The 25,919-nt window shown below is 38.3% G+C and overlaps 1 protein-coding gene across 1 annotated transcript in view; it reads right to left on the reverse strand.

Moving 5' to 3' along the window:
• Positions 1-25,919, reverse strand: part of LEF1 (lymphoid enhancer binding factor 1) — a 121,590-nt gene that overhangs the window by 9,880 nt on the left and 85,791 nt on the right. Inside the window, exons 10-13 of the mRNA XM_018554474.1 lie at positions 25,366-25,488; positions 23,002-23,164; positions 16,758-16,865; positions 11,817-11,865 (exon numbers count right to left, since the gene is read on the reverse strand). Of these exons, the coding sequence (XP_018409976.1) occupies positions 11,817-11,865; positions 16,758-16,865; positions 23,002-23,164; positions 25,366-25,488 (443 nt within the window). The remainder of the gene's footprint in view (positions 1-11,816; positions 11,866-16,757; positions 16,866-23,001; positions 23,165-25,365; positions 25,489-25,919) is intronic.

Genomic DNA, 25,919 nt, shown 5'->3' on the forward strand with positions numbered 1-25,919 from the left:
CTGAGAGCAGCTCTGACGTTCTATTCAGTATCTGCTGCCCATATAACCTGCATTTTCGTTAACATGGAGGTCTCTCGTACTGACCCTTTAATTCCAAATATCTGCCCCCTTATAAAACTCTTCAATTTGATTTCTCCTGCCAGTGGAAATGGTTAACTGCCCATGCATTAGTGCAAGCAATACCTACAATCACCAGGTGGTGGCAGCAGACTACCAATCATGCTCTATAAATAGTCCTACTTGAAATCGGTCATTAATGTACTGTATTAGCATACAAATAACAATTGTGAGAACGATGGGTGCGTTTTATAAATAAATATTTTGTGATGCTCATTCTACAGAATAAAAGTGAGCACTGAACAGGGATGGATGATTTGGTGCCTTGTACAACAGCTGAGCAATGTGAAATCGTAATATTTGACCTTATTACTATTTTCTGTATAGGCATTAACATGTTTAACATTTTTTTCTCAGCATCACCAATACATAATGGTAAACCGATTCAAAATTTAGGATTACATTGGCTGGTTTTTAATTTTTCAAATTGTTATTTGCATCCTAATACATTAATGACATTTGCTGCCACTGGCCAAAGTAACATTCGCCACAATCATTTGCTTTCAAACACACCATTTTTAACTACTACATTGATTTTAGCAGTAATTTCGTATGGAGCCCTGCAACACTCAAAACCAGGTATCGAAATGAACATTCGCTGCACATTGGAGATGCTACAAATGAGGATTGTAGTCTAATGTCCCCCTTTGTAGATGGAGGCATTTGCCCCAAATATAGCAAAATGTCCTGGAATTAGCGGGTGGAACGTCAGTGAATAAGATCAATTCCAGACATGACAATGTTCTCTAATTTTTTTCTTTAATTTTTTTTTCAATAGCTATTCTCTATAATGTAAATACGGGTGATAACGGCAAAGAATTGGAAGAGAATAGACGTTTTAACAAATGTAGCATCTCCAGATTTCTGGTGCAATTTCCTTGCTGAATTGTACTTAGATTGTCGAAACAAAAATGTTTCTCTAGTAGCTAATGGCAGAGTTGTTTAGAAATCTAAATGTAAACTATTTACAATTTTCCACAGCTGGTAGGGCTGGTAACATGGAAATGATCCAAACTAGCCCAGCCAGCTTACAAATCATTGAGAGTCAGTGAGGGTCGGGCAAGTCTGTGCCCACCTCCACCAGTGCATATCATCATGACTGGCACAAAAAAGTTCCAGAAGAGGAGCTCCTACTGGTCATGTTCATTCTCAGGCTTGCTCAGCTATTACTTCCTATTGAGGATATGTGGCCACACAAAATGGTTTTCACTTTCTGAATTCTTTCATGTGTTCATTGGATGTTCGTGCCTTATAAATTTCATAAACTCTGCCTGTCCCCATAGAAAGACAAGGGACACGCTAACATACAATGCTTTAGATCTTTTATACTTTGTTAGGACAGTCAGTGTTCAAATCTAGTTTACAAATATAATATATGTGTTATCCCAATTTGGCTGCAAAAGTGGAAACACACTTTAAAATTGTAACAGAATATAGAATGCAGAATGGTAAAGCAAATACTGAAGGTCATTTGCATGCAATATATACAGCAAAGCAAATATTACTGAACTACAATTCATATCATTCAGAGTGTAACTAACTTTTAAGTACAGTGTACAGTGTAAGTGATCCCACGGAAAACTGGGACAAAAATATAGCAAGTCATACTGCTGCCGCTTCTAAAATGTCTGCAAATAATTGAGGCTTAAGATTCCATTATGGAATTCATTATCGTCCCCAACCAAAACCTGAAATCAGAGGGGAAACTTTCCTCCATGATTAAAGACAAATGGAACACAGTGTGACTGGCCTTGGGACAATACTCTAAATTACAGCACTGCTTCCCACATAATGTAAAACTGTGCCAGCGTTTGTTTATAATTAGTGCTCATCTAAAACACAACTGTACTATCAATACTTAATTAAAACATTGTGGTTTCAATTAATGACTAAGGCTGGCCATACATGGGCATATGTGTCGCTGAGAACTACGGGGTGGGGGTTGAGAGATCCACTAGTATTTATTCCATTTGCCTGCCGCTTAGACCAGGCGTAAATTTTCTCCTTGGCTCAGCCCAGGTTCCAATGTAATGTGTAAGCAGAGAACATTTTAATAGAAATATGGAACATTTCCTGAACAACTACAAACGTGTTGGAATACCTCTGAATATTATGCATGCTTTTATTATCACTCAAGAGATAATAATCTCCCTGTATGGTCCGGTTGTTGTAAGAAGTACTCAAATTGATCAAATAGCTAGTAACTGTGTATGGGCAACTTTAGATGCTGCACACCAGAATGTGAGCTATACAAAATACCAGTGTTAGATGATACCGATGGACATGACATGATCATTGACTAATCCAGCTGGGAACTGTCTATGGGCACACTTTAACCAAAGCAGATGCAGAAAAATAGTTCAACCTCAACTTTCCAAATTGTTTCCCCATCAGGTCACAGCTGGAGGCGATTGCCCGGTGCATTTTTGGCCAAAGTCAATGTACATATGTATGTAAAGGACTTTTGTTCTCATTATAAATCTTATGGCAATTGGATTATCAGATCCTCATCTCACGCCTTTGGCTAGCCCAACGCTTTCTGCAGACATGAGATGATGGTTGCCCAGTACAGCCAGTAGCTTCTGCCAGTGATCATTTCTTCCATCATCTCCCCACTTTTTAACAACAAACATGAGCTGTTATGTCTCTGTGTCGGTCAACCAAGGGCAGTCTCATCATGCATCAACATTTGACCACCTTCAGATGTCTATGAGCACCCTAGGAACTGCTATAACTTCTCTACAGCCACCACTTAGATTTAAGTGTAGTTTTTTCAGCAAACTGAGAGCTTTTAAAACACGGAAAATGAGCCTAACACTCCACCTCCTGGCCAAAAGCAGAGCTCAAAATATTAAGGTGGTAACTAAAAAATATGCATGAAAACCAATATATGTTCCCTTTAGGCAACCAGCCGTAAGAAAAAGATTTAAAAAAACAGTATCTTTAGGAAAGCTGCACATGATGACTAACAGTAACTTTTACTATGATCCATTAAAAGTAGCAAGGGTGCATTAAAAGGGGACAAAGTAACACTGCTGGTTTCCCATATGGTGTATGATGTCTTGCTTAAAGTAAACCTCTGCTTTGCCCATGCATGATCACTTTAATGGTAGTCCCACCAACTGCACGTACTTTGCTTCCTTTCACTCCCTTCTGCCCTTTTTAGCCATCAGAAGCAAAAAGAGGAAGTTGAAAGGAGCACCAGGGGAGCAAAAGGAAGCTAATTAAAAGCAGTTGGTTGAGCCATCATTAAAGTAAACCTGTTGTTTTACCCTGCCTGGGTAAATCACAGGTTTACTTTAAGTTGTAGGCTTAAATAGCTATGTTTTCTTTGATGCAAAATCTGTCATTGTCTAAGGCAGGTTTAAACATGATTGGTGGTTTTATGGAAATAATGACAGTATTAGTCCTAACTTAATTAATATATGATCAGGGGCCCAAACTTACAGTAATAATCAAAAAGTAATATACAACAGAATTACTGACATCATACTTTAAAGTGTACCTGTGATCTTGAAAAGCAAATGATCCTCTAAGTACCTACACCCGTGATTAGTTCTGTGCTCCTGGTCCTGTGAAAAGCTGGGAAGCTCTTTTATGGAAACAGGAACAGGAGTTTTCAAGGCCACAACATAGTTTGGTCCTTCATCCTTCCCTCCTCTCCTGCTACTCATCATGCTTTGTAGGAAAAAGAGGTAGACATGGAGCATAATGCTGCAGGCACTTGGAGATGCCTGCATTAGCGTCTTAGGACCATTTTAGTATCTTCCCAAACATACTAGTCTGCTTTAAATATTGAAAAGCGCAATGAGCACAGCAACCTTTTTACATTGTGAGCTTTCACAAGTAGGGCCCGCCTACCGATTTTGTATAGGATTGTTTTGTACCTGTACTGTCTTATTATTTATTACAGGTATTTATATAGCACCAACAATTTATGCAGCACCTTACATAGTGCACTTTCACATCAGTCCAGGCAAGGCACTTACAATCTTACATGCATACAAGGGCCAATTTAGAGAGGAGCCAGTTAATCTACCTGCATGTCTTTGGAGTGTAGGAGGAAACCAGAGTACCCAGAAGAAACCCACCAACATGGGGAGAACATGCAGACTCCTTGCAGACAGCGATCTGGCCAGAATTCGAACCAGGGACCCCGAGTACTGCAAGGCAGAAGCATTAACCACTATGCTATTGTGCTGCTCTGTAAAATGCCAAGCATACTGTTGGTGCTATATAAATTCTGTATAATAATTACCAATCCGATTTGTGGTGCTGCTATATTACACTGTGGAAAGATAATTTATGATTGCATGTTGCAGTTTTTACACTTTTGTAACTTTTAGGAAAAAGTCAATATATAGAAAAAACAGGCAGATACACACACACAACATGGCTCAACTACATACACATGGTATCCACATGCCAGATGAAAACATAATATATAACCGGCGTGACAGAAATTACACTTTTGGAAATTTGTGGAAAACATACACAAAACAGGCAAATAAATAATTCTAATGGAAGCAAAACTGATGCAATGGAAGCATTTTTGCTTTGTGTGAACTATCCTAATACACTGCTAACTCGTTTCCTGCAGTGACTAAAGACTCTTACAGAACGTCTTTGTCCGGGTCCTAACAGATGTCTTTATTAAAACGAGAGAGCCCTTCTAAAGACTGGCATGTTGCAAGCAGTCAGACCACACAGACTGTAAACAATGGATCTGTGCCAAATGAAAGGAAATGCCTACCATTCTAGGATTCCATTTTATAGACTGGCTAAGGAAAGAGGGAGAGTGCTTAAACAACTGTAACACAAATTTGCAAATTATGTGTCTAAATTTACAAATATGTCCTGGCTAATAGGAACGTACATCAACACGATCTTGGCTCTGGTGTAAAGATCTTAGGAGCCAGTGGTCTGGAATGTTATCCGGCTATTTAAGTATGAAGAGTTGGCCAAAATGGAGGCTCATTTTAGAGTAACTTTGGAGTAGTCAGGTTTCAGCTTCAGCTAAACACTTAACTTACTGAATGTTTTTGGAAATGTTCTGTCCTACTGATGCTACTTGTTAAGCTAATGTTTTATCCACGGTATCTCTTAAAGCAAAGGTATCATTGCATAAGCTGAACCCTGAAGGCGTGGTTAACTACGGAAAATTCATGAATCTGCTCTGCATTCAGGAAGAAAGGAGGGGAAGGAAGATGGAAAGCTGATCCTCACACAAGTCTCAATACTTTTTTTTAACACATACAGAAAGGCATATGAAAATACTTGGAAAATCACTTATTTCATGCCTGTAGCCTGGTGTTAGAGTGCAGGATGAGTTTGATTTTTTCTCTAAAGGTCTGTCACCTGCTTCCTTTCCCACACAATTCCCTGAATGTTCCTGTTTAGTTACATCATGTGGCTGATTCTTTTTGAGCATGTCCAGCTATCGCATAAGCAGCTCTTCACTTCAGGAAGCTCAAGTTGGTTTCCCTGCTTTATGTGATGTGAGGAGCAGAATTCCACAGTGTGGACTGAGGCTGCTTGTGTGGCAGCAAGGTTCCTAACAACCAACCCTTTTTTAAAGTAAATCTGCCATTGCTGACCTCTTTCTGGAAAAATAAAACCTGTTACCTGGCTGGAAAAAACAGGTGGCTGTTATGGTGATGCTCTGGCTCTAATACTTCTAAACAGTGGTGTAGCTACAGCTCATGGGACCCCATAGCAAAATTTTGATGGTGACCTCTCTCTGTGGTCTGCTGTGACAAAACTATCACGAATCTTAACATTAAGTATGACTAAATCAAGGACGGGCAGCAGAAAGGAAAGCTGTCAGCTTAGTTAGTACACTACTAGGAAGCAGTGCTAATGATAAAGGTTGTCAGTTGGCAGTGCAGGGACTTTTAACCTTAATATTAGCAATAATAATAACCATCGGGATACTTTATATGATTACATTTTTTTTCTTGAACAATTACAAACTTTAGGAGTCTGCATTAGACATACAGAATTAATTTCAAAGTGGATGGATTGTAGTAGAAGTGAAGACAATAAATCTACACTGCTAAGACAGCTAAAAAAAATCTCTAAACATACAGTATAAAGCAAAGAGGTTCTGTGACTAGCTACAATCCTGATGACTTCTAGACCGCCGACAGCCTCACTAATGGGCCCCCTCTCTCCCCCAGGCCTCATAGCAGCTGCTAGGGCTGCTTTGGCTACAGTTACACTATAGTCACTGATTCTAAAACTCTTTGATCTGAGACCATGAGTTGCCCATGCACTGAAAGATGTTTGTACAAAGTGTAGAAATGGATAGAGAATAAAAGTAAGATAAGCAGTCCTTAAAACTATTTACATATTTTGTATACTTGATTTTTGTTGGCAACCCCAGGGCGCACACTGGTTTCCCAAATGCACTGCAAATGCCAGTTTTGATACTTCCTGGCAGTTTTGCCACTTACACTTTACTGTTTGCCAAAATGGTTGGCTGATCTACCAACTGAAAGATGCAGAAGTGGGAGCAGCCCTCAACATTATCAGAAAGTATTGAAACCAGCATGGGACAGTAGCAGGGTTCTAGGCACCTGGGCATTAAAGGGTTTGCATTAGGGTATGTGTAGGTGCCCCCAATGTACTGCCACAGCCTATTGAGTACCTTATGGTATTGACAGGTTTACTACTGTATAAAGCCCTGCCATGTCTGAGATATACTTCAGCTGCAGTATTACAAAAACGGAATATATATTCTTATTTTTCTACAAAGCCGGTATAAAAACCATTGTAGAGATTTTTTCTGATATTTCTACTAAACTAATAAAGCACTTTATGTCTCATGAAGCTATCTGGGTCTCTTTAGCAAGTGAAGAGTTGGTTTCTGTAGATGGGCATTTTAAAAAGCAAAAGGGCTTATTTAAGAGCCCACCTATCAAGCATAAAAGCTAAAGAGATGTTCTTACCATGCTTCAGATGTAGGCAGCTGTCATTCTTGGTGGGCCTGCACCTGCAGAAAATGTGTGTCTTTTAACAAAATTGTTGAAATATTACAAAATGCATACTCTTAAGGTGATTTACATTCATTTTCTTTGTCACTATTAATGGTTGTTATACCAGCCTTTAGAGTTTTATACTTATGGTATCTATTATATATTTTAATAGTTTAGCTACCCTTTGCTGTTCTTCACGTCTGGTTATGTTTTCTAAAAGTGCATGGATCTGTTGAGAAATATTTTTTGGACTGAACCCTACTTTATGCCAACGTGATCTACCAGTTCCTAAAGTAAACCTGTGTTTATTAAATCCTTGTAAACCTTAACGTAGCTATGCCTACTTGAATGACCACAAACCACCTAGAACACCTGGAAGTCAAAGAAACATGGGAGCTTTATTATGGAAATCATAACCAGCTCGAGATCCAAGGTCTGCTCCTTCCCATCTCTGCCTCCTATGGACCAATCTCCTTGCTACCAGTCCATAACAATGGACAGCATCGCTGACCAGCAGTGAGACTCAAGGGCTGGGAAGAGATAGGCTTAAATTCAAAACCACAGAAGCTACCCAACATATCTTTATAATAGAATCTCCTGTGTTTTTGGCGTTCTTGGCAATGTGATCATCCCCCGTAGAACCTGTTGGTTAAATGCTAAATCAATGAGTGGCTTTAATAGCTGCTAGAATTTTTAAAGGTCTGCAAAATCTTAAATACAGGATAACTTAAAGTGTCAGCCTGGCCAAAACTTAAGATATTTAAGTTTCTGATAGATTCTCTACAGTTCAGCCTTCCGAAGGTTTCTTATATTTGTTGAGGACTTCAAAGGTGAGATCCATATGTTTGTGTTCCTTGGTCTGCATAACTGCTATGGCAATTACAAAGAGATTCAATTCTTCCTGTTGGGGCATTCATTTATTTTATATTATGGAGAAGGCCACAGTGAGATAAAACTCAAAGGTTTGTGGGAACAGAAGCAAGAAATATAGTCTAAAAACCTGCATTGGAACCCCCAAAATATATAAGAAAACTGGTGACCAACTTAATCCAACATACTCCACTTATAACAGAAATGTCATGTTTGAATGTACTGGTTCTTCAACTTGAGCGTATATGCTATCTAAAATGGCTGCTGATTAAAATAAGGTTGCTATCTACATGGCAAACATTATTTAAATGTTAAATATATGAAGGCTGCCTTCAAGTTTCAATGTGTAGGTTTATGGCTGTTAAAACAACAGTCTTTTTTTTTTTTTTCAGTGCAAAACCACAAATAACTGTTTGTAGCTGCCGGATGTAGGAAAGGAATTGAAGTCTAGTTCACAAATGTGCTGAACAGCCCTCTGAAGGCTTGTGAAATATGAAAGGCCTGCACTGTTGATATCAAGTGCACCCACCTTCACATACACTAAATAGGTTGTGCATTTTGGCTATAAACACAGCTACACTTGTGAGGTTTTTTTTTTTTTCTTCTTCTCAAGACCAATGCTTTCCATTCCACAGGAACAAATGTGACTTTCAACCTAACTGATAATATTACATAATGTTTGGGATCTTTTGACAGCTGTCTGGGGAAATTAACAGCCAGTAAATATGACATGCAAACCAAATGGCAAGGCCAAGTTAAAGATTAAGGACATTGGAGGTCAAAGGAGGACAAAACTCTAAATGTCACTAACTCTCTGCTCTGCTTTACTCATATGTGGTATACTAGTAGCCAAAATGTTTGTGAGGTTAATTGTAACCCTGATCTATAATATCTGTTATTTTCCATAACTGGAACATAGCTGCAGTGCTGCTCATAACCAGATAGTAATAGAAAGCCAAATTTAACTCGGAATGTCCACATTGCAATAGTAATCCAGTTATGGCACCCTTGGCATTTTATTACTTGATAACGCTGGTGGAGCACAAAATATCTTGCAATTATTGCTACTGCTAACGTATTTCATGGGAAGTGCAAAGTGTAGCAAGCCAATCAGATTACAGATCACCAGAGTAAGATCACTAAAAAGTTAATTTGGAATGGTTGCATGTGGTTACTACAGTGTGTACTAGGGATGCACCGATACTTTTCGAGTACCCATGCCGATACTTGGCATTTTCATGAGAACTACCAGGGTTGCAGCGGTTGCAGCTGGGACCTGGCTCTGTTGCTCAAACAAAAATGTATCAGTACTTGTACTTTGGCAGGTACCAGTACTTGTACTTGCAAAACTGGTATCGGTGCATCCCTTTATTTATATTTATAAAAACTAAATCATACATTAAAACAGATGTACAAATCCCAGGAGCTCCGTATGCTCCTTACAAATGACAGCTGCCTCCTAACTTTTGAATTTTTCTCTAGTCTAGTCTTGGAGCTCGAAAAGTATCAATACATGTACTTGTACTTGTACCAAGTACAGTACTTGGTATCGGTGCATCCCTAGTTTGTACTTTAATCTCTGGGCAAAGGTCCCTCCACCCTCCGATACCATCACCTGCCCCCTTCTACCCATTAACTATGTTTAAAAAAATTACTTTCTGGACCTCTTTTTTTATTCCCCTAACTCCGCCAACCCGCCAACCATGTTCCTCACCTGTGTTACTTCCAGGGCTGAAGACCAGTTATCCAGCGGTGCAGTCTGTGCCCCTTCTGACCAGTCGCCTCTTCGTGATGTTATCACACTGTGCAGTCTTTTGGAGCCTGAGAAGACCCCAAAGCTGGACAGCCATTGGGAAGCGTCCACATCACTATCTAAAGAAGGATACTCCTCCTCTGCAGTGAAGAAGATAGAAGACATAGGACCTGGCACATCCATGATGCGTGACCACGGATTAGGTGGTAAAGAAAAAAGGCTTTTAGCTTAGGATTTTTTAACAGCAATATAGTGATTTGTTGGGGGAGGCCACAGGGGTTAATGCTTTAACTGGAGTTCAGTTTTAACTTGTAAATGCATCAGATTGATAATTATTGTTTGGAAATATCTTTAGAATTCTTTGATAACTTAACCTGCCAATCTTATGTTCCTTGAACAAACAAAACTAAAGGGGTCTCATATATCCAAAGCAATGTTTGTAGTGATTCTGCCAAGTGTCCTAACATTAAAGTCTTGTTCTTACCATGTATGTTGAGCTAGGCTTTTATTCAGACCACTGCACATCTATAGTGTGAACAGGGCACATAGGGGTTCATATACTAAAGGCAAATAGTTTGTTCACTTTGCAAGGGAATTTGCACTTTGCAGTGGAAGTTTCCCTTAGCTCGGTGAATACGGTGAAGCTCTGCTGACTTCTATAATCCAATTATGTGCAAGCAAAAAATACTGTTTTTTATTTGCCTTGCACATGAGTGGATATTTTTTGCAAAAAGAAATTTCAACACATTCACCAAGCTATGGGAAACTTACTCCACAAAGTGCAAATTCCCTTTCAAATTGAACAGTCTATTTGCCTTTAGTAAATGAATCCCATAGATAGAAATTATGGATGTGGGTGCAGTTGTGAAAATCGGGGCGGGATTAAACTTTCAGTTTAGCACTGTTGAATGTGTACAGGAAATTTAAAATGTGCTGTTTGCTATGTTTTACATATTATTACTCCTTGCACTATGTTTACTGAATGTTATCTTAAATATCAGGTGACGAAACTGGTCAGCTGGATTTTAGTGTTGCGTAGGGGGAGTGTTGAAGTCAAGCTTGGTGTTAAAGAGAGTTTTATTGCACACCAGTATCTGACAAAGTAATACATGCTCAGTGTGAATGTTCAGTAAAATGTGGCTTTTTAATTATGTATAACCTGGGATTTGGGTGTTTTGATGCCTGCCTGGAGGGCACTAAACACACTTCACACAAAGCTAGTCAAAAGGGTAACACTAGGTAATAGAATCAATCACAGTAAACAAGATCTGCTTGTTTTGAACTATCATTTTACCACACTTTACCCAACATTCCTCAATATATACAACCCCCCTGGCTATAGCATTCTCGTTTCCAAGTAAAAGGGGCTTTCTGTGGACATCTTGGAATCCAGAGAAGCTTCTCAATGCTACATGTTGGTGCGGAATTGGGATTATTAATTAACACAGATCCTACTATAGTCCTAGCCCTCCCTATCAACCAATCAGAGTTTCCCTTTCATCCCTCCATGCTATACTAGACTAATGAAAAGGAAAAAATTCAAACCAAGATGCAAACAGTAATAGTGCGCAGTTAAACACTGCAAGGGGCAAATATTCTGCATTTCTGTTTGGTTACTAGAGGTTACTGCACAGTACTGGTCTTTGCACGTCGTAATCAAATACGTCCACAGAGATGCATTTAGTGACACATGTCTATTTACTGTTACTTAGTGATATATTAAAATCAATAAGCACACTGCCCACACTATTGTGGTATTTTGCTGCACAGGTGAGGAGCTGTGAGTACAATAACCTCATGTATCGGTGGAAATCCTGTTGCTGACGTTACTAGTTGCATTCACTCTGCACACCTGTAGAAGTGACAAACCACAACTACCTCACTTACTATACATCTGGCATTATTCTGGTATAACAACTTTGCCTCACATAGATCAAGGAAGAAGATTGTTTGATGATGTTCAATGTAAACGTACATATGGCATAACCACAGCTGTACTTACTATAGTATGTAGAAAGGGAGAGCAGAGAAAAGATAGCAGAGAAAGATCTACAGAATTTACAGTTACAGCCACAAAATAGAAAAGCATGTCAACCAACCTGATGTGGATTCCTGGAGCTTTTCTCTCTTCCTTTTCTTTTTTTTACCCTGTAATACCAAACACAGATGTCTCAGCATACATGTACCTAGCATATAAATGTACATACCATTTATACTGGTTAGCAAAACACAAGACCAGATCTACAACATGGGGTCATAGGTCCTGGGATCTGATTGTGTGTTTGCATGGAAAAGCTTTCTGTGCATCCAGGTATAATTTTCCCTAGGTTTTGTTCAACGTTGGGTATATAGACGTTGCTCTACTTGCGTGACTTAAAAATTCTGTAAAATTCATGCTGGACACTGCAGAGCATTCATAATTAAAGTATATCTAAAGCGGAAACTTTTTATTTTTTTTACTATTGTGATGGTTAAAACTCATGTCAAGCAATTTATTTTGCTATCTGTGTCCTTTTGGGGAGATTTCTCTTCACCGCCTTTCCTGGAGACAGATCAGGAAGTGAATGGAAATATCTTGCAAATGAGGGGGTTAAATATTGGACTTACCATTGTTTTCTGTTCCAGTGACAATGGTCACCAGGACAAATTAAGGGTGACGCCACAGTGGGCACATAGCATTTAAAACTTGTCAGTGGAGTTAAAGGAGAAGTATTGGGAGAGTAAAATGTGCTCTTCCCAATACTTAGTGCAGGTGTTACATGCCAGCTGTATAGATCGAGAGCTAATCGATCACGAACCGCTGATCAATTAGCTCCTGTTCTTCTCCCCGCAGAGAGTGGTGACTGTTAGTCACCACTCCCCACAGGGATTCCCCTCTCCTGTTTCTCCAGAGCAGTGGAGGGACAGACAGGAGGGGGGTGGGCACGGCTGGCTCTGGCTCCAGAGAGGCAGAGCCAGCTGTCAATCAGGCAGCGGGGTGGATCCTGACAATATTGTTGGGATCTCTCCTGGCTGCAGCGCAGCTCTGAACTGTCAGCAAATAGTGGGCAGAAGCCCGCTAGATGCTAACTTTCAAGCACAGCAGTACATTAGAAAATATACTCCCTTGACCCAAAAGAGGACTAAATCCAAAAATGTTTGGCTTTAATTTTCTTTTAACACTTCTACACTCCATTCAAAACTAAAAAATGGAGGTGCCATTTGTCACTGAGGCACAATACACGTTTAATGGAGCTAAGTACTACCTGCCGTAGCTGCTGGTTTATTTATTATACCAGAAAGTGGACTCAAAACAAATGGAAAATGGGGCACAAAAAGCTCTCTGCTAAACATATATGAAGGCTATGCTTGCACTAGATGCTCTTCTATTTTATTTAGGCTGCTTTTAAGTGACAGGTGATGCTTGCAAGTGATGCTCTGGTCAGAGCAACATTAAGCATGGCATGACTAATGCCTTCCTGGCATAGTAGACTTCTTCTAACCCAACATTTAAGGAGTGCTTGGTGGCAAGAGTTTAAAACATGCACATTAAGCACCACCTTTATTATCCACATGAACATAATACAAGGCAGATCATGGAAGATTTATTCATATAAATGCCAAAAATGGTTACCAGTGACTTCTTTATTTTGAGCTAACCCCAATTAGTCACCTGCACATATCTTGACATATCAGGCTGTACTCTGTGTAGCTGCCGTGTCACCCAGTGGAGTAAGAACCAGCATTATTTGGAAAACACATATTCCTGTAAACAAGACTGCTTACAAATGGTACAAATTTTATCCCAAAAGGCACTTATCTGTGCCTTAATAATCCAATTTCACATGGAAACAAAGCTTTAAATGTTTCCAGGGTAAATAAGCGGGTTTAGTCTGGGCAATTATTGTGGGACAACACAGGCTCAGTAAGTATTTCTAGATAAATATTTTTTCAGATGACAGCAAATTGCTCCAGAATAAAATGATCTATCTTTTTTCCACCTGGATACTTAATCTAAAAAGATCATTAACAAAAAAACAACATTTAATGTCAGCAGCCACGGCACGAACATGTTCTGTTGTCCATGTTTAACCAGCTGGAACGTCATCGGTACAAATGTCCACTTATTGAGATGAGATGTGTACAGAACTGCACATTCTGCTGCTTGGTTTACAGCCAGCATTAATCCCAGCCGTACTGAAAAGCTGCAGTTGTACTGAAGGGGATCACAGAGATGTGATGGAAGACAGCCAACAAGGGTCAGCATTGCCAATGATGTTACTTCTGTCAGCCAAGGTATATCCCAGGAGAAAAGATAAACCTACTTGACTAAACAAAGACTCCGCATCCACATGGGCTTCAAACTTTCTTGGGATAGAGGCTGCATGATGCTAAAATATACATAGAAATGTTTACACTGCAACTTGTTGCTAAATAACAAACATCACAAGATAGGTTAGCACTAGTTTGGTGGCTTCTGTCTTATTGGCAGAGTAATAAATTATTTGGAGGCTAGCCCAGTTCAACAGCTGCTACAGACCCTGGTCTACAGGAACTCAAAACCATGATATTATTCACTCCTTCCGCCCTCGCCTTTGCTTCGTTATTGTCGCCCATCTTTTTTCTCACCTTTTTTTTCTATTGACCATAAAGTTTTAATGATTATTTTACACTACAGTGAACACTATAGACAGCTTTTCACAAGGAACGATCATGGGCATACAAAGGGCACGTACCAATAATGGGGGTTAAAGCGTACACAAAAAATTGTTATTGTTAATAACGCATGTAAAAATGTATCAACATGTGAACTAAAAATAGCAGGAATCCAACCCTACCGATGTGATGACTTCACTCATGACAGGCTGATCTTTTAATAAATTAATGATCTAATGGCATGGCCAGCCTGTTTTATAATACTTATGTAATAAAAAGCTAAATGTATAGTTTACAGATTAACTATACCACACATACAAGTAAATAAACTGGACCATGCATTATGCAATACAGAAATGATTTTATATTTAACAAGCCCTACATTCATTTAACTGAAAAATGCACAAATGTAGTTTCTAGCATTCTACAAAGTCTTACCAAGAATATGAATGAAAACCATCCATGACTATTTCCTAATAAAATGTATAAATGAAGCAGCACAGCTGGTGGTAGATCCCTGAAACTAGGGTTGTCAGTCAATTTTTTTTCTATGGAAGACTGCTCCATTTTAGCTGGAATAACTATGATTGACAGGTTTGTAAATAGTCAAGCTGTTAATATTCATTTGTGACTTGATAAAGAGAACTAGTGCAACGGGATCATATCAGATCACAATATGACTTGAGATTAGCTTTACTATTATCTATGAAAAATTCACAGTGCCAAATGTATCGCCTACTAGCAAAGTATAAAGACCTTGTAAAAGCTGTCAGTCGTTAATCAGCTCATGCTCTGAGGTTAAAAGACCCCAAATGGGATATTGTTAAAGCACATGCACAAAATAGGCCACCCAATCCTTCTCAGATATGGGCGGCTCATCTCTCAAAGTAAAACTGTGGTAACTGATATCAGCATTGATGCAATTAATGAGTAGAAAGTAATAGAAATTATGAAATAATAATTATGAAATAATGACTTTATCAGGATAAAACATAGAGATCGAGCAGCCATGTGCCTGGGTTTTGGGCCATGTGACCATTACAGGAGGGAGTCCAGGGCAGCTGTTGTTCACGAAAGACAAGTATTTCACCCTTCTATTACTTCACTTCATACCCTTCTATTAGTATTTATTCTCCCAAACATTTTTGTTTATAAAGCTCAAATCAATATATTTTAACTAAATGTATTCAATTGAAAAATATGTTATAGTCAGATAGATGAAAGATTTCATATGACTATTTCCTATTTATGATTTCCAGCCAGCAGATGGAGCTCTAGCCTACCTTTCACATGTTTGCTACACACACCTTAACAGATATACTTTCAAAAGTGAAACATGAAGGCTGCCGCTGCTGACCTCTCTGTATGAAAATTCGAATGATCAGGCTGTCATGCTGACCCGTTTGCTTCAGTTATTTAAGTCACTAGTCTAGAACAAGTATGCAGAAAGGGACTTTTTTTTAATGGCTGATCTGCATTGTCCAGGCCAGTAATGTAGGAGGTATAGAAGCTGGTGGTTCAGCATAGCACCCACTACCAGAATTTTCAGAAGAAGGTAAGGAATGGCCACCCCACATGTACTTCATGACAGGTTTGCTTTAACTGTCTTGTGTGGAAACAAGATTGTTTATAGAGTTGAATAGTTTAAGTTCAGATTACACACATTTAGTCCTCTGACTTCTCTGCCATCTGTATCTGCTCCGTACATCTCCATACAGATAATCAATTAGGGAGAGATAGTCTTAAAGGGAGAAGGTACTGCCATTTTCTTATATTATTATATTATAGCATCAGTTTGAAAACATGTAATATTAAAAAATGTAAATAGGGCTGACTAAAAACCATTACACTTACATGAATAGCCCCACTTTAAATAATTAGACCATAGATATGAATAGGTAAGTAACAGATCCAGATGTTTAGCTCCAGAGCAGAACATACTACTGGATATTCTATTCCATCTATTCCATCATGAGCCCTGTACAAGAGCTTAAGGTGGCTCAAACTTTTAGTTATATGTACAAGCATGTGCTGCTGTGACTTGACTGCCCAGGCTGATTTTTATTCCTAGTCAGGGGCTGGGTTTGTTTCCAGAAAGCAATGGAATTCACACACTCTTTGGATAGATTAATGATAATTTTGAAATGCATATTTACTAAGCTATTGCCATGACTAGCTGGAGCCTCAGGCATTTATTGTGAGGGAATGGTGGGCTATACTTGGGCAGCACAGTGGCGTAGTGTTTAGCACTTCCGCCGTGCAGCACATGGGATCCCTGGTTCAAATCCTGGTAAAGACTTCTCTGTGTGCTTGCAAGGGTTTCCTCCCACAGTCCAAAGACATGCAGGTAGGTTAATTGTCTAAATTGGCCCTGTATGTATGTGAGATAGGGATAGATTACTTACATAGTTGTCTCTTGCAGACCAGCCTGGATAGAGCTGCATGTGTAGCTGCCTTTCTTTGCGAGCTAACTCATAATATTTGGCCTGTTCTTCACGAGATAAAGCATGCCACTAAAAGAGAAAGATAAAATACTACAATGAGCATATCTGAAATGCAAAGTGATACAGACAGCATAATAAATTATTTATAATACCAATAAATAAACTAATTTTATTTGTATTATTTTCAGTTTACAGACTCGCAATGCATGAAGCTCTGCCACATATTATTGCTACGAAACGGCTGCATACTCAACTGAAGTAACATTGCATGTTAAGTTAAGTGATGCCCCTATTCAATACCTGCCACCCTTGAGCTTCGTAAAAAAAACTACCTCCATCCTGCCCGGTAGACGCTACCAAATGTTTGTAGGCCTCCATGTGCCCTTCTCCTCCTCTGCCTAAACTTCCCCTGTCTAGGTGTGGAGAAGATTGACAAAGCCATCTCACTCCACTCTATAGTGTTCAATGCTTGGCTCATACTGCTAGTATTCTGACACTTCAAGCAAACCTGTAGTGAAAGAAATATATAGACTGCCATTGCTGACCTACTTCTTAAAATATTTGAGGTCTGACTGCCAAACTTTAATACTTCCACAGTCGTGGATACGTGGTTACGTTTTAGGATCAGCACTTAGCAGTCCCTAAAAGAGAGGTCAACAATGACAACCAACATATTCCTCTCAGTACAAGTTACATTATCCTTAATTCTGGTGTACAAGGGATTAATTACTAAAATGTGATAAAAAAAGTTAAATATATGCAGAGATTTGTTAATGAATATATAATTGGAGTCTGGAGTAAGTGGTGATTTTTTTTAATGCATCTACATGAAGTTCAGGTTAAATAAGATGCAGTATTTTATCCAAAATAGGTAAATTGGCATGTATTTCTAAATATTATTTTTGAACTTATTTCCATTTCCATTATCATAAAGTCTCATTGTGTTTTCTTATAACACCATAAAAATATTAAAAATAAAACCATTACTTTCATAGGCACAACTACTGGTTTATTTCTTTTATTTACGGCTGACACCAAAGTATTGTATTATGTTACCTTGACCTTCAAAGTCCACTATACAACAAGATAAAAAAGAGAAAAGAAAACCAGTGTGCTTGAATAAATCTGTAACATAATTGAAATGTATAGACCGATATACATGAATTGCTGCATTTACTTACTGGTTTTTCTTTAACCAGAACACCCTTCGTAAATCCTCCAAATGAGGTCACAATAATCCATTTTTCTGGTTGCCTTTACAGCCGCCAGTGTGACATATATGTCCAAGAAGTGAATAGGCGTTACGTTGCCATGGAAAATACTATGTTGGCTATACATGTTTTAAGAGAGGAAGGCCTGATTGCCTTAGGCATGGAGATTAGATCCTTGAAAAGGGTAAATAGAAATGCTTATCCCACACAACACGCATTTTGAAAATGTTAATATATAAGCAACTGATTTACAGTTACAATACAATATTAAATGGCGTTATCAAGAAATTACATTTATATGTAATTATATCAAGATAAAATGTCACATACTTTATGTGTTTGGTGGTATAAGTGCTTGTTTTAGTCTGAAGTCACCAGAATAACCCAGTTCATACGAAAAGAGCCCCGGGTCTACCAGATCTCTAGTGGCGCCTAGTCATTAGTGCCTTATCCCCACTCTGCAAAAGACACCTAATTAGTTCTTGAAGTGCTCCAACCACTTTTAATTACATACTAATGTTTAATAACGGTATTAGCACTTCCTTCACATCTGGAGCGGATCTGCCTGACTATTGATCTGATATAACAACCTACTCCATGCTAAGCGTGCCTGACAACCTGAGAAATGACTGAAATTAATGAATGTTTTCTACACTATTAAAATGTAGTAAAGAGCTTATATTATTATTCCATTCCCTGGTGAGCTGAGTTTTAGCAACTTTTTATTTATTAGCATAAGTGAACAGTCTTGCCTTGTATGCTTTAAAATTTATAATCACCGAGAGCCCCATCTTTCTATATCAAAAAAATGTCTCTAGTAGACAGCAATATTATAGGAAATGGCTAGTCTAAGAGTAATTATTTATACAAGGCATTAGCATTACCTTACTTGATGGCAATAATTTTACAGTGCTTTATAGTGTGCAGGCAATCAGCAACTTAAAGTATAACCAAATCCAAAACTTTTTTCATTTTGAATAGAGTAAGGAAAGGTTAAATCCATTTGACAGATTGTTTTGATATATTTTTGTTTATCTTTACCCCATTTAAGAGATTTCTCTTCACTTTCTGTCCTATGTATACATCAGTAAGTGAAAGGAAATACCTTCAAAGTGAGGGAAAGCCCCTTTAGACAGCTGTCACCAGATTAAGTGTTCCCATTGCTATTTACCCTCTATTCCTGCTATGGTGGCAACTAAAAATATAGGATCTTTCCCCATTTTCATTCTCGGTGACAGTGGTCATCAGGACAAGTAGAGAAGACAAATCTCCACAGCAGGGACACAGACAGCAATAAAAGCTTGATACAGGTTCTAACCCTTTCCTGCTACAAAAAGACATTGGTCTTAATTGCCTCCAGTTTTCTTAGCTCCAAAATGGAGGTATTTGTTAATGAATTTATTGTAGCCATAGCGACATATTCGAAAAATTAGAACTTTATGAATTTGACTCATTCGTTTGGTACTAACTATAGAACTATTCCTTTTTGAATTGGCACAATAATTCTAGATAAATCCATAACACCGTAATTGTGTCGCAAAGCCTTTATTGAATTGCCCCCATTATATTTGTAGTGTGGTTTGTGTGATGGCTAAAAATATGCACATAGCTGAAAAGCTCATTTATACTTCCTTCGGATAAAACCAGAGGAAATGTTCTTCCCAGTCATGCAGAGCAAAAGGGGGATAAAGCATGTAAATGTGGAATATATTGATGGCTCAGCACAGACTTCATGCTGAGCATTCTAATGAATTCTAAAACCCTCAAAACTTTCCTGGTACAGGTCACTGTTAGTTCAGAGGGACATCAGACAACTAAGAAGACTCACTCTTCCACAGACCTTCACCTTTCTTTGTTGCCTTCCAAAATACACTGGGGGTTGCTTTAAACATTTACAACAAGCTTCCACAGAGCGAAACTACAATGAAGTTCTCCCATTTATACAAGGAAATGTCAACAATTTCTGAAAAAGGGTGCTTTCCAAGAATATGTAATTTCAACACTGCAGTATAATGACAACCAAATTAAACTGAATAATCTCTATGACTAAGCCCAGGATTGGGTGAAACATGTCAGAGGGGGCGGATCTTGGGCAGGACTCAGTGCCGCCGCTGGATTTGTCCTTTACTATATACCAAATGGAACTGAAGTTAAAACATAAAAAGCATAGATGCATGCACCTCTGCATCCTGAAGAATAAACACTTTATGCTCATATGCAAAAATAACTTTTTTCTCTTTAAGCTTACGTTTTGAATTTTTCAATTTCCATATTTCTGGTGACATAGCCAGTGCCTCACTGCTGCCCCCTTGGAAGGCTACATCACCAGTGCCTTGCACAGAAGTTCATTAATTCTTTTTTCCTACACAGATCTGGTATGGATGTCATTGATGGGGCAGCCAAGAGAACAAGGAAAAAGGTGGGCACTGGGATGGGGTCTACTAGTCAAAATAGCAGCACCTAGAGAAGGGCTTTGGGGGAAAACTTGTGCCAATAAAACCTGAAGCAGACCTCTCCCATCTGCTTATGTCATCTGCCATTATCAATAAAAAATATAGCAAAATAAATAAATAAACTCATTGTTGGTTGCCTCATCAACACATCCCATCCCTCCATTCCACCCCATAAGGAAAACCACACTGCCATTATACAAATAGATGCCATTGGCTGACAGCTTCTTCTTCCAACCTTTCTATGCCAGTCTATCGATGATGTCTGCACCAGATCTCGCACATGTTCTGTATTACATTATACAAAGGGCCTTTTCTGCTGAGATGTCACAAGATTTTGCAAAATCTCATGAGATCTCCCAGTTTACTCATGAGAAGTCCCTGGAAGGCACTGGTGACATAGCTTTACCTGGGGGAAGCTGGAAGGCACTGGCTATGTCACCAGCGCCACAGGGAAAGCAGGAAGTACACAAATGTAATTGTAAGTACTCACAACTATAGCATAGTTGTGATATGAATGCATAGTATTTATAGTTCAGCATGCTGTTCGGCATGTACTTGTGATTTTGAGGTTTGGAGGGTCCATTTCAAAGAACTGAAAGAATACTTATGTTGCAAAAATCTCCTTAGCAGCCACGCCATTTCAAAATAGTTAGCGCACAAAGCTTTCCTGTCTCTGGGCAAATTAAGAAGTTGAACTGTGAAATGTGTATAATAACTTTTGACTATAAAGATAAATATATTGTTGAGTGGTTACAGTGTCTTGTTTGGTAATCACTCTGCTTAAGCTTCAATGCTGAACATCTCAAAGTTAGTAGCACTAACTGTATATTTGCTGTCTTAACATGACAACTAGTGTGATCATAACTTTTCCTGGAAATCTGTGAGTCACACAAACCTAAAACACGGTGATTCATTGGTTTAACATCACTTAGTCAAGTCAAGATTATTACAGCCACTGGCATCCATAACCAAAATAGAAAACCTCCACAGGCAAGGCATATGACCACCTGGTTACTAAGTTAATTACAAGGTATAACAAACACTAATAATTTACAAAGTGTAACATAAATACATAAATCACTGCCCATGGTTGTATAGCAAAAAAAACAAAATAAAAATCACACATACACACACCAATAAAAAGACAACATAGCCCTATCTCTATGATCTTTAAGTTAACTTATTTACAAATTAGGGAACTTTATGAGAGCTGTATGTAATTTTAAACTTTTTGAATTGGGCAGTATATTGGATACTTACATATGTGTTAGGGGTGATTTACTAAAGGAAGTAGAAAATAAAGTGAATGTTCACTTGGCTTAGTGAATAAGGTAAGTTACATTCACTTCAAGACCCAACCATTTGGAAGAGGAATTATTTTTAAAAAAAATGGATTTTCAGTTTCACAAGACTGGATGATTGTAGTGTACACAACGTCACCCGATTCATTACGCTAAGTGAAAATTCTACTTTTGTTACTAAATGAACCACTTGGTATGTATTTTTCCAATACATGTGCTAGTCAAGAAAATACATAATACCAACAAATTTTTGGGTGGCAAAGTCATAATATTGAGCTGCGTTTATTTTGGTTTTCAAGTTAATCAAAAATGCAGATCAGAAGTCTATTAAATAGCATTTTAGCATGTCTGTACCAGTATATGGTACCATGGTTCTAGAGATGCTCCTACATTTTGTTTTATATAACTAGATTTGCTACAACTTCTCTTTTAATTTACCAGCAGCAATTAACAAAAGTGATGATCAAAAGTAGAGAATTGCCAATTCAGCTCTTTCTGATTCTTCCAAATATTTACATGTGGCTCTTTGGGGAAATCACACAATGTAGGCATGTAGGCAATCAGGATTCAAGAGCTTTATAATTCTCTGGGAGTTGGGAAAATTTGAATGCATATATTTAGGAGCATCAAGAAATTACAAATGCGCTGCTTTGCCTATTTATAAAGCTTGGCGATTATTGCCTATTAAGTGAATCTACCAATTTAGCTCTAAAGGAAGAACAACATATCTATCTGCATGTAAGTGATCATTCATACCAGCAGCATTGGGCTGCATTGGGCTGTATTGGGCTACGTAGCTCAACACAGGCCCTATCACATCAGTTCACACCACTAGCTGCATTGGTGAAAAAATGGGCATTTGTGCACAGCATAACACATTCCAACGCAACATGCTGCAGTGCATTAAATAACACAGAAATTGAACCCCCCCCCCCCCCCCACTATATCATTGAAATACCCTAACTTTACCACAAATTAAATTCTCATAATAGCCTGCTTGAAAGTGGACAAAGGACTTTTGTAGAGCAAATTTGTTCTTGGTACAATATAAATGAACCGCCAGGGACGAGTAACAGAAATGAAAAGCTGAATGTTCACTTCCTCATTTACTTTGTATTTACAGGTTGCCAAGCAACAGCAAAGTCATCAGTGAATAAGGCAGCGTCAGAAGGACAGTCGGCACTGTTTTGTAAAGCAGACATCGGGTTAGTAAAGATAAACAGAAAGCCCCACAGCTCACCCTTCTGCCGAGAATCTGATTGATGGCGGCACTTTCTTTAAGCGTACACTCTGCTACGACATTCGCTCTCATCTCTTTCATATACAACATGAAAGCATTCAGCGGCTTCTTTATATGAGGTCTTTTTGGCTCCTGCTCTTTTCTCTGTTCATGATGAGATTTCCTAAAGGATGGAAAGGGATAAACTAGTTTGATCAACATGAAAAACAATGTATTAAAAACACTGTGGTAGTTTATAAAGATATATTATAAAATAATGTAATAATAAATGCAAAATAATTTTGCAGGTATGGTATGCACACTTTACTTCCCGGGTTTATCTATTGTCGCTTTTATGTAGGTGTCAAAATATAGCACATTACAGCATACATAGATCAATTTATATCAGTCCCTCTCTCCCCCAAAAGAATCGTTAACTATCACTACCACACTTTAGTGGCAATTTGGGATGTAGTGTATTCAGAAACCTATCAATATGTCTTTGGCTGGAAACCCACACAAACAAAATAGCAACCCTGTACCCAGAACTTGAAGACAAGTGCTGACCACTTAACTACTGTACTGACTATATGGAAGCTATCAGGAGGAACAAGACAATATGCCAATGTTGGAAGAGTTGGATACTCTTGTGGATAAACCTTGACACTTGAGGACACAGGAGATACAAGAAGCTGGGGAAGGGTTTTTAAGACTCCAATAAACACCGGGGTTGACTGACTACAGGAGTAGAGGTTGTTCACCTATCAAAGTGAATGTTTACTTTGCAAAGTTTATGTTCACATTGCACAAATGTCCATTCTCTGCTCCCTTAGTAGATCAACCAAGGTGTCTACCACAATATGTGTTTTTTAAATAATTAGAAAAAATTGAGACCGATTTACTAAAGGAGGAGTGGAGACTCTTCAGTTAATTAACTGAGTGAAGGTTCACTTTTCACAATTATCCAAACATGTAAAACCAAATCCCTCTCTATTTTTTTCATCTGCACATGATTTTGGCCCTCAAAATGAACACAGTTTATTGAGAAATGATTTTCAACGTCATCAGTGTACCAGGCTCAATCTAACTCCAGGTTTGCTTATAAACAATAAATTTGTCTGCTCCAACATTAATAATGGGTCAGATGAATAAATAATCAGTCCAATTCACATTGATATTTTAGTTTTGGTAGATGTTAGAGAGTTAAACCAGCTATGATTTTCTAAAAGCTTTTGGGAACTCCACTGGACATATACCTGTCCTTAAATTCATGGGCCTGCATGATCGCTCTAGCAATTTTGAGGTCCTACTACCCCTGTTAGATTTAGCTCGGAGCGCCGCCCACCGGAGCAGCAGTGACGCGACGCTTGGCGAGGTAAGTAAGAAGAAACCTGACCACTGGACCACGCTGACTCGAGTATAAGCCGAGGGGGGGCACTTTTCAGCAAAAAAAATGGGCTGAAAAACTCGGCTTATACTCGAGTATATATGGTATATAAAAGTTAAGAATGGTGGCAGGGGGATCTCGCTCCTGGAGTACCGAAGATATATAAAAAGCCAGGAGTTAACCTGGCCTGCCAGATTTCACCTATAGCTGAAATAACACTTTTGAGAGACTGTGCCTTTAATCAAAGGTCACTCCCATTTCACTTATATAACCATTGTAAAACATGACAGTTACAAGAACAGAATTATCTTGTGTTTCAAGCTAACCAATAACATGCCATGAACAAAAAGAGGTACATTCACAAGAAGAGTGGAAAGACTCTGATTAAGACCTGGTACCAATCTATATATGACTGAGCATAGACAATAAGGCAAAGATTGGTGTGGAGAGTGAATTAACACATGGCAGCCAATCAGCAGCCAATCTGACCTTCGATATCTGAAGTCTCTTTGTAATTATGGGTAGCTGCATTTTAAATATCATAACTACACTCTGCACAGCTTTATTCAAAGAGAAATTATACTGTTTTTTTCATTAAGCCCATATTTTTATATGGTATTACAGTGTTTACTATTTTCTTTATGACTTTAACTTTTGCTCCCATATTTTTGTTATTTCAGTATATAATGATTTGTATATGGGCCCCTAGAGTGAGCAAAAAGTAATTTTGCAATCACTCTACCACCCTTTTTACAAATGATAAGATATTTGCCCCATGGGAAGTGCATTTTTTTTTACATGATTCAGCCCACATTTATATATACAATTACAAACTCTACAGAACAAGCAATGCAAGGTTTGGCAAAACTTTAACACACTTTGATGTTTACATCAAGCTGATTACCTATACACATATATCGAAAGAGAATCATTGAAAAATAATACATTTCCTTTAACAACAATAAGTAATAAATCATTAAGACGTCAACTAGGCTTACACATGCATTAGGTCATTGTCACCGTGGTGGTGTTCTTGTTTAACCTGAGGATTGACAATAGCGGGATGAGGGATTCCAGTTGTGTGATGACCTGGAGGACCTGGGACCATGTGATGTGAATACCTGAGAAAAATAACAAGAGTAGAGTCAATAGGTCATTTTTAGAGTAGATCTATAGACAGATATAGACCCCAATGTAAGTATATATTAATAAAATAAATCATTCAAAGTATTCGTAAGAACTTCAATATGTCTATGAATAGTTCTGTCAATCCCACACAGCTTGATAATGAGCCTGTTTTACACTGAAGGTTATTATATAAGCCATTATGATGATTATTTGTGTTTGTGTATCTTATACTTTAATTTGATTTTCTTGCTGTGCTATCACCCCCCGTTCTTTCACATACAGTATAGTAAAAATGATGCTTTGATTTATAAAGAGATTACCTATGAATTGTTCCCTGTGCTTGTTCAAGACAGCTAATCTAAGTGAAATTGTATCATTTAGCAATATTATCTGAAGATGCTATAACCCGCAGCAACCTGTCAAT

The sequence above is a fragment of the Nanorana parkeri genome, unplaced genomic scaffold (genome assembly GCF_000935625.1).
Source record: "Nanorana parkeri isolate BGI_ZX_2015 unplaced genomic scaffold, ASM93562v1 scaffold161, whole genome shotgun sequence".
Lineage (NCBI taxonomy): Eukaryota > Metazoa > Chordata > Amphibia > Anura > Dicroglossidae > Nanorana > Nanorana parkeri.